The sequence below is a fragment of the Triplophysa dalaica genome, chromosome 19 (assembly GCF_015846415.1).
Source record: "Triplophysa dalaica isolate WHDGS20190420 chromosome 19, ASM1584641v1, whole genome shotgun sequence".
Classification (NCBI taxonomy): Eukaryota; Metazoa; Chordata; class Actinopteri; order Cypriniformes; family Nemacheilidae; genus Triplophysa; species Triplophysa dalaica.
Genome location: NC_079560.1, coordinates 1472501 through 1490000, shown reverse-complemented (window position 1 = coordinate 1490000; position 17500 = coordinate 1472501). Strand labels below are relative to the sequence as shown.

The 17500-nt window shown below is 39.4% G+C and overlaps 1 protein-coding gene across 3 annotated transcripts in view; it reads right to left on the bottom strand.

Moving 5' to 3' along the window:
• The window catches only part of ctif (CBP80/20-dependent translation initiation factor), a 37235-nt gene that overhangs the window by 208 nt on the left and 19527 nt on the right, over positions 1–17500 (bottom strand). The window contains exons 9-14 of one of the 3 annotated variants that reach the window (XM_056731223.1): positions 16804–16947; positions 13935–14415; positions 13513–13812; positions 11277–11432; positions 5363–5416; positions 1–3110 (exon numbers count right to left, since the gene is read on the bottom strand). The exon at positions 1–3110 is cut by the window's left edge and continues 208 nt beyond it. In XM_056731223.1, coding sequence (XP_056587201.1) covers positions 2895–3110; positions 5363–5416; positions 11277–11432; positions 13513–13812; positions 13935–14415; positions 16804–16947 — 1351 coding nt within the window. In that variant the 3' untranslated portion in view covers positions 1–2894. The remainder of the gene's footprint in view (positions 3111–5362; positions 5417–11276; positions 11433–13512; positions 13813–13934; positions 14416–16803; positions 16948–17500) is intronic. The other 2 variants (XM_056731224.1, XM_056731225.1) reach the window with 2 other exon arrangements.

Here is a 17500-nt window from a genome sequence, read left to right as displayed (position 1 = left end):
AGATCCAAACCAGATCAAATGAACTCAAAAATATAAAAACAACAACAAACTCATGATTTAGAAACACACACTCACAAAGACGATGTTATTCTATGTGTGTGTATGACATCACTCTGTACGGTTGAATCTCACATTTCACCCCAAAATCATGAAATTACATTTTGCAAAAGAAAAGCCTGTTATGGTGCCATTGACACATTTTTATTAAAACAAATAAACGATTTCCACCAAATTCTCATTACCGCGATGATAAGAACGCTATTCGTACATTATGGTAACATTTGTTTTAGTGCTTTTAATTTATAGTAAAATACCCAAGAACTGTGTCTTCGCTAAGAAAATAAAAAGACTTGGAATAATGAGAATAAAGTAGTAAAAATTAAAACGTACAATCAGGTTGTGATCATGAGAATCTCATGGCAAACACTGTGCGAAAATCAAACTTAATGTTTTTACACAAAATATAATTTTGGGGTGAAGTTTGACCCGCCGTGTTTTTGCGAGTGTGTGTTCTTTACATTTAGATTCTTGATGCAAGACAAAAGGTACAGAAAAGTCCAAAGCTGCCAGAACGTCTGAGGTTCTGCTCGTGTTTCCTTCAATAAATGACTAAAGCTGGAGGCCACCAACTAAGATCAAAACATTTCCTATGTTCCATATTCATATGCCGTTTACAAGATTACACATAGCTTATATAGAACTAGATGACTGGCTTGTGTTAACTCAATATCATAATGCACACAGTCACCAAAGCCAGAGAAATTGACACTTATTAGCTATATATATATAATGTTCAAAGATTTTATCACCATCAAATTTGTTAAAAGTAAATGGTTTAATGGTTAAATAGAACGACCACGGCAAAATGGCTTTTATACTTAACAACCAATTTAATTTTCATTCATGCGTAATCTTTTATATTTTTTCTATTGAGCAAGCCGAACGACGCAGGGCAATAAAAAACTGTTCTGCACAGGTCTTTCAATCTCCAACAAAAGATTCAACATTAAACGCACAGGGGTTTCAAGGCCACCGTTTTCTCCCAAAATCATTTCAAATCTAAAAATCATTCTAGCCAGAAATGTTCAACATTCAAAATCTTCTACAACCCATGTCGCTTATACATACACTTTTTCTCTCTCTCTCTCTCTCTCTCTCTCTCTTTTCTTTTTTCAAAGCAATTGCCTTAAAACAGTGCAAAACAAAATGAATCCTGTGCAACGGATCTACGGCTAAAACACTGGACCTCATTCATCAAAACAGCATTACTTTAGAAATTGCTCATACATAAACGACATTAAATACTTGAAAAATAAAATATTGTCATGAAAATCAATGAAAATCAATGTATCAACAATTTCCATAGAAATCTGTTCTGCACATTAGTTTGTAAAGCATTATCTTTAAATCCTTGATTTGAATTTTTCTAAAAATGTACGCACCGATGCTTTAACACACATGAATGAGGCCTATTACACACGTTCTTTATAAAAAACGCAATAAAAGAAAGAATAATAACATCAACGATGCATAGTATTAAGACACTATAACACATTATAAACAGGGACGAGAGGCCGCTATTGGACGTGGCCCACAACAACAACAACAAACAAAACAGAAAACTCAGAGATCCGACTGATCATGTGGAGAATCAGATCACGTTATGTTGAACCTCACGAAAACACACTGGAGGAAGAGCTGTGCGTGCGTGCGTGTGTGTGTGTCCAAGCCTTTCAGAGTCTTGCAGCCATCTGCCGTGTGTGAGGGGCTATGACAAAAGAAGGTCTCGCTCTTTGGAGCTGATGTGACCCCAGCTGGACACCCCTGTGGGGCGACGGCGTGCTCCTAACACCCGAGGGGTTTGGATGGATGGATGGATGGATGGAGCTCAGCCCCTGGGCTTCCGAACTGTCTGGAGATTCAACCTGTACTGTCCTTAGCTTAATAATTCATCGCTGCGAGGACCAATCACACGGAAGATGTCAACATGCCACAGTTTGTAACAAAATAATCAAATTGTTATATTAAAAACAAAAACGAAGCCTGTTTCTCTTTTCAGATTCTTCATTACATTATCTTAACCATCATTAACAAAAAAAAACTAAGATTTTAGTCCCATATATATATATATATTTATATATATATATATATATATACCTATGTATATACACTGTATATGTATATAAAGTATATATAAAAATATACAATTATAACGTCTTATAATTATTTTAAATGTACGGTCTTTAAATTATTCATAATGAAACGTATAATTCAATATTGTAAAATGATAAAAGTATTTGAGGTGAACAGTCAAACATTACTGCAGTACAGTACCACTGTGAATAATCTGAATTCAAGTTAAACAAATAGCATTACAGCAATGAGGAACTGAAGGCAAAATATCTTGAATGTTTGAAAACTAGGCTTCATTTTCCTATTTTAAAATAACCTATTTCTTTTGATTTTGTGGTGAAATGTGCACTGTACATCTTTTTTGTTATCGTTCCGTTTCATGGAAGCTCTTAAAACGCACACACACACACACACACACACACACACGACCGACTGTCTGTCTGCGTGTGTAATGACCGTCTGGTTTCGAGTCCGTATGTCTGGATTTACTCATAAATATGCAGGTCTGACGTGAAAATAAATACATATTCATTTCCATCTGCATATTTTACCCTTTGAACTCCGACCCTTCGGCCAACCCCCATCCCATAATGCCCGTCTCATCCGTGTTTCTGTCATCTGTCTGTTGCCGTGTGTATGCGTGTACGTGCCGACGGCCTTGTGAAACATTCTGTGGCCGTTCAGCGTGTCCGTGACCTCCAGTGGTTTGCTTGAAAGTTATCGTGATGGTTGTGTAGTTGCACGCGGCCGTCACACATCCATCACGCTGTGAGTTTCTGGATGGTTCTGTTGTAGTAAGCGGTGGTCAGCGCCTCCAGCGGGCTCCAGCGGTGAGCATGGAGCTCGACGACCTCCATCAGGAGCGAACGCGTCAGCTGGGACTCGGACGGACACAACATCTTATCCCTCACGGCGGCCAGCAGCTCGGTCATCATCTCCGGCAGCTGATCCTCCAACAAGCGTCCGGTGCTCTGGAGCTACGACAACGACATCAGACATTCATTTATTTGCGAATAACACAGAATATTGCCGGATAAATATAAGCCAGATACGCAGAAGCAGACGAGAGGAAATAAGACACACTCAAGCTAGAGCAGGGGTCAGAGGTCAACTGCAGGGAGGGGGAGAGAGACAGATGCTTGTCTGTGTGAGAGAGAGAGACAGAAAGAGACAAAGAGAGAGGAGTCTGTCTGACTGATACTTCATCTACTCATTTACTCGCTGGATGGATACAAACACGAGCTGTGATAGAGGTCTGATGGTCTGTGTTTGTTTCTACAGACAGGAGGTCAAACGCTCTTTAAGATTCTGCTGACCTCACTGGATTGGTTTGATATCGCACTATAAGCATCGAGTCTGTACAATGATGCATCAACTCGATTAAAGGACGTGTAACTAATGTTCAATCTAGTGCTCTGTAGACAGTTGTGAAAAATAAAAATGAGAAGAAAAAACGATTCCGGTCGTGCATTGTTTTGAGGAACATCTGGGGCCGGAATCATAAAACTGTTCTTAAGACAAAATATAAGATTGATCTTAAGATAAATGATAGGAAGTCCGTAAGAATGTTGGTAAGTGTGATTCTTAAAAAATCTTCAAACATTCTCAAATATTTTCTCTACATTTTTATTTTTGTCGTTAGGATAAATTAATATTGCACTCGCTTCCTCGTGTGGTAGTATATGTTTATCTAATAAACTTTATGTGCGTAACAAGCACATCGCATTCTTAAATGGCCTATTATAAGTTAGCATGTGATGAGTAAAGACCAATTCACATTTCACGTTTTTTGCGCGTGCAAGTTCATTCTTTTAAATGTAGACACGAGGCAGGCGTGCAAAAATGTGGAGCGGCGCGGTAGCGATGCACATGCGATGCAACGCTCCTGTTTTTCTAGACTCGCCGGCAGCGCATCGAGATGAAAATAGTTCAACTTTTCAGAATGCCGTACGTGCACCGCATGAGAAAGCAGTGCGGCTGCCGTTTTTTAGACGCAAAATGTGAATCGTCCCTTAAACGGCGTTAACGATCGCATGTTAGCTAATATGTAAGCAAGCGTTAAATATATACTTATTATTATACTTTTTGTGTGTTACTACGGCATAATACTTGTGACCCTCTCCGTTTCGAGTCACTTTGTCCCAGAATAAATTAAGAAAGCACTCGTCTTTAATAATGAAAACTAAAGTAACGGAGATAGATATTATCATTATTATATCAACATAAATATTCCTTAATGGGAAGTTAACATCAAAATGATGATTCTCCCTCAATACAATGTTACAATAACATGTAAAACAACCAAATATATGCTAAGATCGATCTTGAGAATTTTTTAAAGAACTGTCTTAAGAAGTTTTTTATGAGAATACGTAACACTCCTAACTTTTTTCTTTAATTTGAATTTCATGATAATGTTTTGTTAATTCAACACCTAGAGGACCGTCTGGCAAGTATACGTATATATTATAAACCTGCCGTCTGATCCACGGCTCAATGACACAGAGCCGATATCTTGACCAGTGGCAGAACTAAAGTGGTTCTCAACATTTTGCATCTTAAGCCTCTAAACACAGCCCCGCCGTACCCCAGAATCCTGAAAACAAACCAAAAATCCACATCTCTAAACTAATCTCAGACCGTTTGGAATCGGAATCGAAAGGCTTGGAATCGGATCGGAAACAAAAGCAATAAGAATTGGATACATGAGATAAAAATTTGAATTACATAGCGTGGTCTGCTGATATCTCAATAAAAGCCTTTGTGAAATTTTCAATATTTTAACAATAGTATTTGCATTAAAAAGCACAGGGACCACAAATTAACCATAGTTTCATTATAGATACAAGAGTTTAGCCATGATGTAGTTCAACTATGGTAGAACAAATAATAATACATCAGCAAAAACATGGTTCTATGTATAAATATATATTTATATATATATATATATATATATATATACACAAAACAGTCCTCATAAATATTTATATTGTTTTCAAACAAGTCAATAAGCAGGCTATATGACCATACAAGATGATTTCTAAATGTTTTAATTAAGAGACCTTCATAGATACACTTCTTGTTTTTTTTTTGCTTTTATGTACATAGCACAGTGAGAGAGGACCAGAAGCGATGGGAAAGGATCATGAGTCAGGATTGGAAACCGTGCCCATGAGTCATATTGGGTCTGACATCAATCTACAGTTTGACAAGAGTTTTAACAACATACCTCCATAGAACAGCAGAGAACAGCGTCCTCCTTCACATCAGGAGACTGAAGGAGCTAAACACACAGAGAGAGAGAACACAGGTTAGCTCAAGAGAGACCATCACAAAACAAAACAATCACAAATTACATTTATGAAACATTTTGTTGAGGTTAATGCCCAACACTGAAGTGAAACAAATCAGAAAATATACAATTCTGAGTAAAACTCTGTTTTATTGCACATTATAGCATGTCTACCTACCAAGTCAATACATAGACATAAAATATTAAACTGAGATGACCCGACGTGAAACCAGCACAACCTGGACGACAGGTACTTACACACTTCAGCATGATTATACACAAATATTTCAGAAGAGAACGCTGTGATTAAACAGCCACTGCTGCTTATTCAGCCGTATATACACAACACACACCTTTATACAGATCATTCTTTCATTTCACTCTTCCCTCAAAAACCACCAGACAGACGCCAGCAACTGCAGAGAGCACGCATGCACTCACACACACACAAATGCATGCACACAGAGATACTGCTAAAAACAAACATGCATGCACACACACACACAAATGCACGCACAGAAAAACAAACACTCACAAACGCACACAATTCTGAAAACACACGCATGCATGCACGCCATGCACACATAGACACTGCTTCAAACAAACATGCACCCTTGCACGCACACACACACACACACACACACACACACACTCTCAAATGCATGCACACACAGACACTGCTAAAAACAAACATGCACGTTTGCACGCACAGACAAACGCCACACACTGCTGTAAACACATGCACGCATGCACATACACACACAAACGCGCACACACACACACTGCTGAAAATACACACGTGCATGCACATACACACACAAATGCACTCACAGACACTGCTAAAAACAAACATGCACGTTTGCACGCACACACACAAATGCACGCACAGACAAACGTAACACACTGCTAAAAACACACACATGCATGCATGCCATGCACACATAGACACTGCTTCAAACAAACATGCACCCTTGCACGTGCACACACACACACACGCACACACGCGCACACACACACACACACACAAATGCACACACACAAAGACACTGCTAAAAACAAACATGCACGTTTGCACGCAGACACACACACACACACAAATGCACGCAAAGAAAAACGCCACACACTGCTGTAAACACATGCACGCATGCACACACACAAACGCGCACACACACACACTGCTGAAAATACACACGCACATGCACATACACACAAATGCACTCACACACACAAACTGTTGAATACACACACAAACATAGCGCACACACACACACACTGCTAAAAACATACACACACAGACGCACACACACTGCTGAAAACACATGCAAATACACACAAACATTTAAACATACATACACACACTGCTAAAAACACACCTGCATGCACACACAGACACAAATGTGCACAAACACACGCACACACACACACACACACACAAACACACACACACACACACACAGAAACACACACAAAAACACACATACACAGTACACGTTGCAATTGAGCATAATGGAAATTGACAAGGAATTAGGAAAAAAAACAAGATGTTTTTGAAGTAGAAATAAACGATGAAATATTTTAATGTCCTTCCACACTTCTCGCACAATGCTCTTCCATCACTTCTCTAATGTTCCCGAGTGTCGTGACTGTATTATAATCCTGCGGTCTGGTGTCTTTTTCGGTAAAGGACGTGACTGTGTCCCTTGACATTATGATGATGTAAGATTGGGCTTTTTGCTTCGACCAAAATGTGCGAAATTCTGACGAAATCACATCCAGACATCCGTGACTCAAAGATTAATTCTTCAACTCACGCTGAGCTCACGCATGTCAAAACCTTCTTGGCATTTACCTCAAAATATCTCAATGATGTCACAGATACATCAAAAAATACATCTTTACTGCAGATGAGAAGCACATATACATCAAAATCCATTTTCTTTTCGATCACGATTTACATACAGTAACAAACCGAGCCATTTAATATTAAAAGTGACTTAACAGAAACTCCAAAGATCTGATGTGTAAACATTGCAGATAAATGTAAATATACAGTAAGTCAGCGTAAATGTGTGCACACCCGCGGTCACTCATACACACATGTTAAGGAAATATGATTTTGTTTCTATAAGCACACAAGGTTTGGATCCCTTGTACAGTGTGTGTGTGTGTTGTGAGCTCTCGCCCGGGTGTAATATGGGAGGCAGTTCTCAGTGTGTGTATATGTGTGTCTGAAGAGATCTAGTGAGATAACAAGCAGAACGCCGGGCAGGAAAATCAGTCAGGTAGTGACACAGAAGGCTCTTTGTAAGCCGGGGGCCTGCAGGGGCTCGACACACAGCACTGATCAAAGACAACACCAGCGGCTCTGCTTACTGTCACACAACTGACAGCACCGGACCGGACGACACAAACCACAAATCTCTCTCAAACACACTCGTTCCCTAAATATACATCACTGAAACGTAACCGTATTAACCGTAACCACGACAACCGTCTTCATAACACCAGAGCAGATTTGTATAAACACTGCTGACATTAAGGGACACATTATATACCTTACACCGTTTGTTCTTTTTACTCTAAAAAAATATTTTGGTGTAAGAAACTTTGAATCTAAGTGTACTTTAATGTACGTAAATGAAACGACGTGTTTGCAATAGTAGAAAGAAAAATGATTAACTTGAAATACTAAACTAAAAAACAATTTAAACCTAAAAAGTAAAATAATTAAAAATGCTAAACATTCAACTAAAATTATACCATGGTCTGTTTGAACGCTCCATTCTGATTGGGTGGAAGGTGTGTATTAAAACCCTATAATGCACGGGTAGCACCAGTCAGTTTGATTACATTTAAAGTTAACTTACGTTATTTTCGCCTGTTTGATCAAAAGTTAGACTGTAAACATCAATAACGGCTTAAACTTGGCCAATGACCATGGTATAAGCAGGATAATCCACAGCTAGCTGTGCGTTAAGGGATTTTACTAAACTTCGCGCAGGCAACCACCTGACGCGAGTTGGTCTCCACGACCTTCATTAAAACAAATCCTTTAACGCACGTCTTGATGTGGATTAACCCTTACTTAACATGAATTAACCATAGTATGAATTATATAAAAAAAAATCTTGAACGCAGTTAAAAATACGATTATATAAAATACATTTTAAATATGTATCTAAATAAATATTTAAATATCTAAAATATGTTTTGGACATACATTCTTAAAAATGTCTTCTGTTCTTTATACTAATATATATATTTTAAATCGTAGTTTCTTTTTAAGTATAGCCTGTAAAACCAGCACAACCAGAAGATTTTCAACAGCAACATTTCCATAGAAAAGTTTCTGTTCTCTGGAAGATACCGCAGGTCTGAATTCATAGCCTGGAGCGTTTGATGGACTGTACATGTCTATAGGTGTCTGGAGAATTCTAACCCTGGTGGTCTCCAGTAATTACTGATGGGGTCTCTGTATGCTGGTCTCCGGGGTAACCGCTGCATTAGATGTATATACACCATAATGACATCCCCAGAGAACAAGAGCACAGCTCACATTACACACCCCATACCACAGGAACTCATAGAAACGACCTGAAACATTTATAAAACCCATAACATATAGAATCCATAACTCCTTCAGCGTCAAACTTAATGCAAGTCTGACTGATACTTAACCCTTAAGAAGCCTTAAAAAACGAATTCATATTTTTTTATTCACAATAAAATAGTTAAGGGATATATTCCATTTTATGAAATAATAAAAAAAAACTATAATTAAATCTATTCTATTATACTTTATTCTATTCGATAATCTAATCTAAAGACCATTCCAGAAAAACTTGCTGATCCAACGCTGGTCCAGAAGAACTTCCTGTTTCAGTCTTTTAACAGCACACATAATTTTAAACAGATATATTTAAAACTTGTGTAAGATGTAAAAAAACTAAAAACTGCTTCTGGACCAGTGCTTGTTAATCTTCAATCTACAATCTATTCTGTAACAATCTATTCTTCCTATAAAGGAGTCTTATATACGCTGCTAAAGACAGTGTCATGCACATCATAAACAAAAACAATATTTCTCAATAATTTAAAATGCTATATAACATACAGAACCAAACATATATACAAAATAATATAATATATCATTTATTCTGCCCAATTCTACTTAAAAAAAACCCCAAACTATTTATTTCTGTATTTTCAAAAATGCAATGCTGCACGTTTACTTGTTTTTGCATTCTGCGTTGCTGACTCATGTCAAAACTATGCAAAATCGAATCATTTCAGCTAGACATGCAATGAATGCCCACTTACAAACCCACACCACACAATACAGCTCTCTAATACCAACCAAACTCATAACTTTTACATTTTCATGATGAATTTGCCACGATCTCACAACCATATGTTAACAGATTTTTTGGGCTGATGTATTCCACCGTTGAAGGTTCGAGAAGAGCAGAGACGCAAGCGTCCAACCCTTCAGTTCAAAAGCAGTCAAACACACCCTCAGAGCGCCACATACACCTGACATCAGATCAGCGGAGACATCTGGATCACCTGTAATTATCAAACCTGCTCCGCCGCTCACAAACACACACTTCACACCTGCCTGGGACACGTCGCCGTGGAAACGGGTTGTGAGTGTCTGTTAAGACCTCCGGACGCTCAGGTCCAGACACGCCAAATGGGATGTTAATGTAAAACACATCAAAACATCATCTCACCCACCGACTAAAACTGAAATCAATCAATGAAAACTCGTATTGAAAATATAAGAGCTTTTTCCTGACACAACCAAGCATCTGTGGATAGGAAAATAAGACCTTTTTTAAAAATGAAATCATGACTCAATAAAATCCTGAAAGATAAAACTGAAATACACCAAAACATCTGACAATACCGAAACGTCTGCATTTGAAGTACACATAACATTGAGAGAGAGAGAGAGAGAGAGAGTGCGACAGAGAGAGAGAGAGAGAGAGAGAGAGAGAGAGAGGTAGAGAGAGAGGTAGAGAGAGCGAGAGAGAGAGATAGAGAGAGAGAGATGAGAGCTAGAGAGAGGTGAGAGCGAGAGAGAGGTAGAGAGAGAGAGAGATAGAGAGAGAGAGAGAGAGAGAGAGAGAGGTAGAGAGAGAGGTAGAGAGAGGTAGAGAGAGAGGTAGAGAGAGAGATAGAGAGAGAGAGATGAGAGCTAGAGAGAGGTGAGAGCGAGAGAGAGGTAGAGAGAGAGAGATAGAGAGAGAGAGAGAGAGAGAGAGAGAGAGGTAGAGAGAGAGAGAGAGAGAGCGAGAGAGAGGTAGAGAGGTAGAGAGAGAGAGAGAGGTAGAGAGAGAGAGAGAGAGAGCGAGAGAGAGGTAGAGAGGTAGAGAGAGAGAGATGATAGGACTGATTATTTCCCTAGCCTCTCATTGATCAAAAGTATTAAAACTACAGATATAGTGAAATCCTTCTGAAGCAGTTGAAATGCACATTTCAGGACACTTAGTAAAAATACATTCAAGTATATTTAAGTGGCCATTTTAATTTCAATTTTCTGTAATAGTAATTGTTGCATCACTATCATCATGTAATTATACTCAATTATATCAGATTACAGGATATCATTTGGACAATATGACTGCGCAAATAATGAGCATCTCTATTAAACAATAAAAACCCACTCTTGATTCACACATCATTAAAAAATACAACTTAACACACCCTTATGTACATGAATAGGACAAAAGCATACTGTGGCACTTCACTAAGAATGCCAAAGCAAACCACAAGACCTGAACGACTGCACGGAGACCTCCACAAAAAAACTGAAATGTTGTGTAGCGTGTTGTGTGTTGTCGTGTACCTCTCTTAAGCAGGAGTAGATGGGGCACACCAGCACTCTGAACGGCTCTCCAGCGCTGCTTCTCATCGTGCCAAACACTTCACACAGAAACGTAACAAAGCCCAACCAGCTCTCCACATCCATCTGCCGCAACTCATCACGCCGCGTGAAGTCTCTCTGGGGACAAAGAGAAACAGACCTGTAAACACACGGAACACACACCTCACCTGGAAACATAAAAGGTGGAATTTAGATGTTTTTATCAGACTCATGTTCACGCCCGTGCTTGACGCAGTGCATTCTGGGAATGTCTTATCTGAAGGCACATATTCAAATCCACATCAAGAGCAGTCTATGATGACTCGCATTTGTACGATGATCACGACTTCAGCTTTCCTGTCACAAGATGAGATTTCTCAAACTTCAGAATGAATGGAGCGCTGAATTATTTACAGTGACGAGACGTCCAAGTGCAAAAATATGCCCTCACGCTTCCCGTCTCTGAGAACAAGAACAGACTGATGGGTTCGCTTGTCCCATTTTTTACACACCTGATGTGCTGATTACTTAGTCAGATTAATGACATTACATGAAACATTCATCATCATGAGTATAATGACGAAATTGTAAGAGACTATTGTGTCAGACGAGTAAACAAACACACCAATTCGATCTCGCCTTGAAATCACATCAGGAAATAATGAAATGTGTCACTTTAATACGATATTGCTCAGATAACAAACTGTACAACAAAATACACAGTAAGAGACAATTATTCTCAAAATAACAACACAATTGTTTGCAGGAGGTCTGCGTCTGCGCAGAGGTGTCCTCTCGTGGGGTCATCGGCTTCAGCTGAAGTACATAATTCTGTCAGAGCGTCTGCAACAGCATTAATTCGAACGTCACACAGACGAGAGAAAGCCGGTTTACACGAGGACAAATGAATCATCTACCTCACTGCACGCACACACAAAAACGCACAAAAAACAACAGAATACAGTCACGCTGGCTTTTAAAGACGCAAAGAAGCCAAAGCTATAAAATCATGAAAATGACTGATGTTTAAAGATTTGGCATCATTTGTTGTTTGAGATTGTGTGTGTGTGTGTAGGTGTGTGTGTGTGTGACAGGATGTATGTTGTGCAGCGGCAGAAACAGGGTTAAAGTTCTGATGTCAAACCACACCGAGAGAAATTAGGGGAACATTCACTTCCTAAAAACAATGACAAAACACTGCAGCTTCACCAAAAAAAACCACAGCACAGACAGTCTGACCCAAGCCGAACTAAGACAGACAGCGGTTTGTGTGTGTGTGTGTGTGTGTGTGAGAGAGCTGATGTTGTAAATGAATGTTCCGGATTGAACACAAGTTGAACTCTGTTCATCACTTCTGATCAGAAAGTTCATCACCACAGAGAGCATATTTGACTCATTCTCTGATTGCTTTAAAAAGCAAAACTGCACTTACGATGGAAATAAGTCGAGGTGCATCGAGGATTTGTTTCTGTGCAAAAAACTCATTTTGGAGGTTTGTTTTAAAGGGGTCATATGACACAGCTAAAACGAATATTGTCGTTTGTTTTGGATGTAATGCAATGTGTATACATGATTTAAGGTTAAAAATATCGTCCATGTTTGTATCTCCTCTGAAACACGCTCTGTAGAGTGAGGTGTGCTATGATTGGCCAGTTAACCAGTGCGTAGTGATTCATCTTGCATTTAATATAATATCAATCAAACTGCAGTCGAGTTGTTTTGATTAGGTAATGATAACAAAAAACACTATCTATATATATATATATATATATATATAAATAAATACAGCTAACGAACACAATGATAATGTTATAACAAACATACCTCTTTATTTGCTAATAATTTTGATTTTGTTTTTAAACTTTAGATCATAAACATCAGTTCATGTAAAATGACAAAAAGAGCAAGGTAAGAGCATTGTGTTAACACTAATGGTTGTGAGTTTGATCCCAGGGGATTGCACATTCCTATTTAAAAATGAATAGGATAATGCAATGTTGGATAAAAGCGTCTGCCAAATGCATAAAAATGTTAAAAATGTAAAGGTCACAAAAGCTGAATTACAGGGGTGTGTGCAGGTGACATTTAGTGCCGCACGTTACACAGAATTCCATTCAGTAAAGTGATCATCACTGTGGCCTGCTTACTCTCATAAGAGACTTCGTACAAATATTCATCAAACATTGATTTAAATAACATCCGGAGGCTTGCTGCTCACCTGTAACATATTGAGTAACAGAGAGCGGAATTTGGTCCCCTCCACCATGAACAGAGCCATCTTGTCACAGAGTTTGGCCGCAGTGGCCGCGAAGCTTCGATCGCTGACGGCTTTATGATAGATGGTGTGGACGATTTCGTTCAGAGTCTCTTCCGAGTCGGCCGAGCTCTGCGCCTCCTCCATGAACGCGGTGAGCTGAGCCTCCACACCGCTTCTGTTGTTTCTCATGCTGTTCAGAATCTCTAACAATCGATCCATTCGGTTCTGCTGCGGTCCGGCCGTCGCCACGGGAACATCCTCCTGTCAATCAGAGAGCACCAGGTTACTTTTGATTGTGATGACATGATGACGCGTGCTCTCCGGGAATGAAGGCAATTTACATTTCGACATTTTACAATCACTCAAAATGTACACAAACACACCTTCTCTTTCAATCTCTTCCGGAGTCTCTCTTTAGACGACTGCAGTAAACTGATCTTCCCAGCTTCTGTCTTTCCCTCGTTCTCATTCTTCGGTCTCTGCTCTCTCACCGGCTCATCCTTAACCGCTCTCTCTATCCGAGGCTCTGGCTCGTCCTGTTTCACATTCTCGGTCTCTTTGGCAATACGTGTGGGGGTCCTGTCGCCCCCTTGACTGAAATTGTTCGTCTGGTGTTTTGGATGCTGGTGCCAGCGACGGTTCTGGCTGTAGCCGTGATGGGGGCCGCCCTGACGCCCGCCCTGGTTCTGCTGTCCCTGGTAACCCCACCCTCCGTGCTTAGTGCTGACACCTGATTGGTGGTCTGCGTTGGCCTGCTGCTGCGTCTGATTGGGCGGCTGTTGCTGCTGCAGTCCATGCTGCTGCAGGGGATTCTGGGATTTCACGCCACCTCCTCCACCTCCTCCAGGTGGGCGCTGTTGTCTCCTGAAAGACATTTTTCGAAAAGTGTTACTCGTGAGTCTTTAATTTGTGAATGTACTTGCTGGTTTAAACCCTGTGATATCACACATCCGCACAAACATCAAAGAGCTTGACCAGAGACTATTGAGAAATGTAACCTCCGTACCCAGTAAACCTCTGGTCTTTAAAGTCGGATAGTCTTTCTGTATGATTGACAGTTTTAGAGTGAGACATCATGGCGTGGTCACGTTTGACCGGGGCTTCTGAGGTTTTACGAGGGGTTAATTTTAGGGGACACACGCGAAACTCACTGAAGGACACGATGAGCGTGACATTCCTCAAGTTTACATGAGTCCACACATTACATCGTGACACGCACACGCCTTCAGTCTTTTACAGCATCAAAACATGTTCCAGCGATTACATTTAGCTCGACATTCCCCAACAATTTCTAACCTAGGCATGGATAATATTTCAATATTATCAAATAAAAAAGTCTTTAAATAAAGCAACGATAAGCGTCATTACGTGAAATCGATTTTACGACATCCCAGTCTTCCATGGTTTGGACAAACAGCACATTAAGTGAACAAATTCTGCTTTAGTTTGTTGGTACAAAACACAGAGTTTGAAATTGCAAAAGTGCAAATCTTACTAGAAGAAGTTAAAAAAGAAAACTTGCATCTAGATACATAAATGCCTATTACAGAACCAATAGAATCAAGATTCATTTCATCAAAACGCATCCATATTTCTACAATATTCACATCACGATTATGGTCTTAAAATAAAGAGTTATCAAAATTGTTCATAAATCATATCTTTTGTAATGTGCATTTCATTTTATATCAACCTGCACTTGAGTAGTTTCCATTAAGTAATGATAACTCAAAAAATGTACTTAACACAATTAAAAACTTAGAAAATAGTAATATACTTATACTTATACTATACTAAATATAGTAATGCAGTAACAAGAATAGATAAAAAAAATGCAAAAAAAAACAAAAGAACCCAATCTTCTTTTCTTCTAGTTAAACATCAATTCTTATTTATTTTGTTATCTGTAATGATTGACATGAGTCACACATGTTCTTGATATGTTTCATGTGCTGATAGTCCTGCGAGTCACATTTCACTCGAGACACGAGTGTTGAACAGGAGAGGTTGTTCCCATCCGACAGCTCTTGGCTTCTCTCCACCGCGAGTGTGCGTGTGTTCTCTAATCTGTCCGGCTCTCATCGGGACACACTTAAAAGAGCACTCGAGAGTTCAGAGCACACTGACTCAATCCTGTCCACACCCGACCGTCCCAGTTCTCATTTACACACACAAACACAGATCCAAGAGAAAAGCTCTTATGTAACCCGTGTGTTTGTTTTACCCCGGATAAACCCTGAGCTACGGATCCTTACCAAACACAACTCATAACATTGTCGAGTTACTGTGGCGACAAATCTAAACACGTTTACATGGAGAACGTATGAAAAGACTTCTGACAGCTCACTTCAATTTGTGTCTTCAGAAAGCCAAACTCAACACACACGACATCATTTGAGGAGGATTCTGCCCATCGACCTTCACTTCTGTTGGTCAGGGAATGTCAAGCAAAAGTGGGTTTGATTTTGAACATCATTCACCAAACCAAGCGACAGAGATCTCAAATCTTCCAACCGTGATTCAGATTTATCTCCGTGAATGTGCTGAGACATCATTAGGTATGTGATTCTTTGATTGATAGGTAGGAAGAGCCACAAAGAAACATGGGATCGAACAGGTCGAGCCATACAAAAACTGAAACACCTGACACTGCTTACAGCAACTTTAAAGGGACAGTTCACCCGAAAGTGAAAATTCTCTCATCATTTACTCGCCCTCAAGTTGTACTTTGTTCTGATGAACACAAAGAGAGATATTTTGAAGAATGTTGGCAATTTTCAGTCATATACTACCAAAGCAGGAATGCTAGTCAATGGTGACCCAGAACTGTTTGCTATCTTAAATTCTTCAAAATGTCTCATTTTGTGTTCAAAAAGTCCTGCTTTGGTAGTGAATTGCTAACATTCTTCCAAATATCTTCCTTTTGGTTCAATAGAACATTGTTAGCAATTCAGTACAATAGCAGGATTTTATTTTGTTCTGGGTCACCATGGTCTAGTAAATGATGACAGAGTTTTTATTTTTGGGTGAACCCTTTAATGGACTTGAGTCTTGCGTGTAAATTGTCCATTAATAATCTCACAGAAACATCAGGAAACCTACAAAAACTACAGGATCTCTTCAGCAAGACGATCAACTCTGGTGTGAACTTCAGCGCTATGAGTCGAGTTCTGATTCCATGGCCAGCAAGCTAAGCAACCCCAAGCAGAAGAGTCTGTGAAGATGAATCCTGGACCCGTTTGAGACACTGACCTGGACACTTGCCTCTTTCCCTCAGCTGAGAGCTGTACGGTGAGCTGGTCCGGGGACGGCTCAGTTCGGCTACGGGTGTGACAGGGAGATGATGTGTGAATGAGGGAGGGATGGAGGATAAAAAGAGAACACAGACAGAGGGAACTTCAAACAGAAGAAAAAAAAAAGGATGAGTGGAACGGATGAAACAATAAGTCAACCCATACAGGGAAAAATACAAACGTAAGTGTTTACTAAAACTAGAGAAAGAACACACACTAATCTGAGGGAAACTACTGCACAACTGATGACAAAAGCAATGATGAGAAAGAACTGGTGAATGGAGGGGAATGAATTGTGTCTGAAGGAAGGTACACTGGCGTTTCAGAAAAAGTGATGTCAATCGCCCCTGAAGAAAGTACATCACTCATGTGTCTCTCTTGTGCGGTTCACAAAACATTCTTGAAGAAGAACATTCTTATGAACTGCAATATTTTTTCTTAAATTCTAATTCTAAAAATGTTATGCGTTCCAGAAGAAAAATCTCATGATTGATTTCAGTAAAAATCTTAAGAATCCGAATTCTTGAAACAAAAGCTGCCATAAATATCATCTCAAAATGAAAACGGCCTCAAAGTTGTCTGTCTTATACTTCACACAAAAATAAAAATTCTGTCATCATTTCCTCACCTTCAAGTTGTTGCAAATGTGTATAATT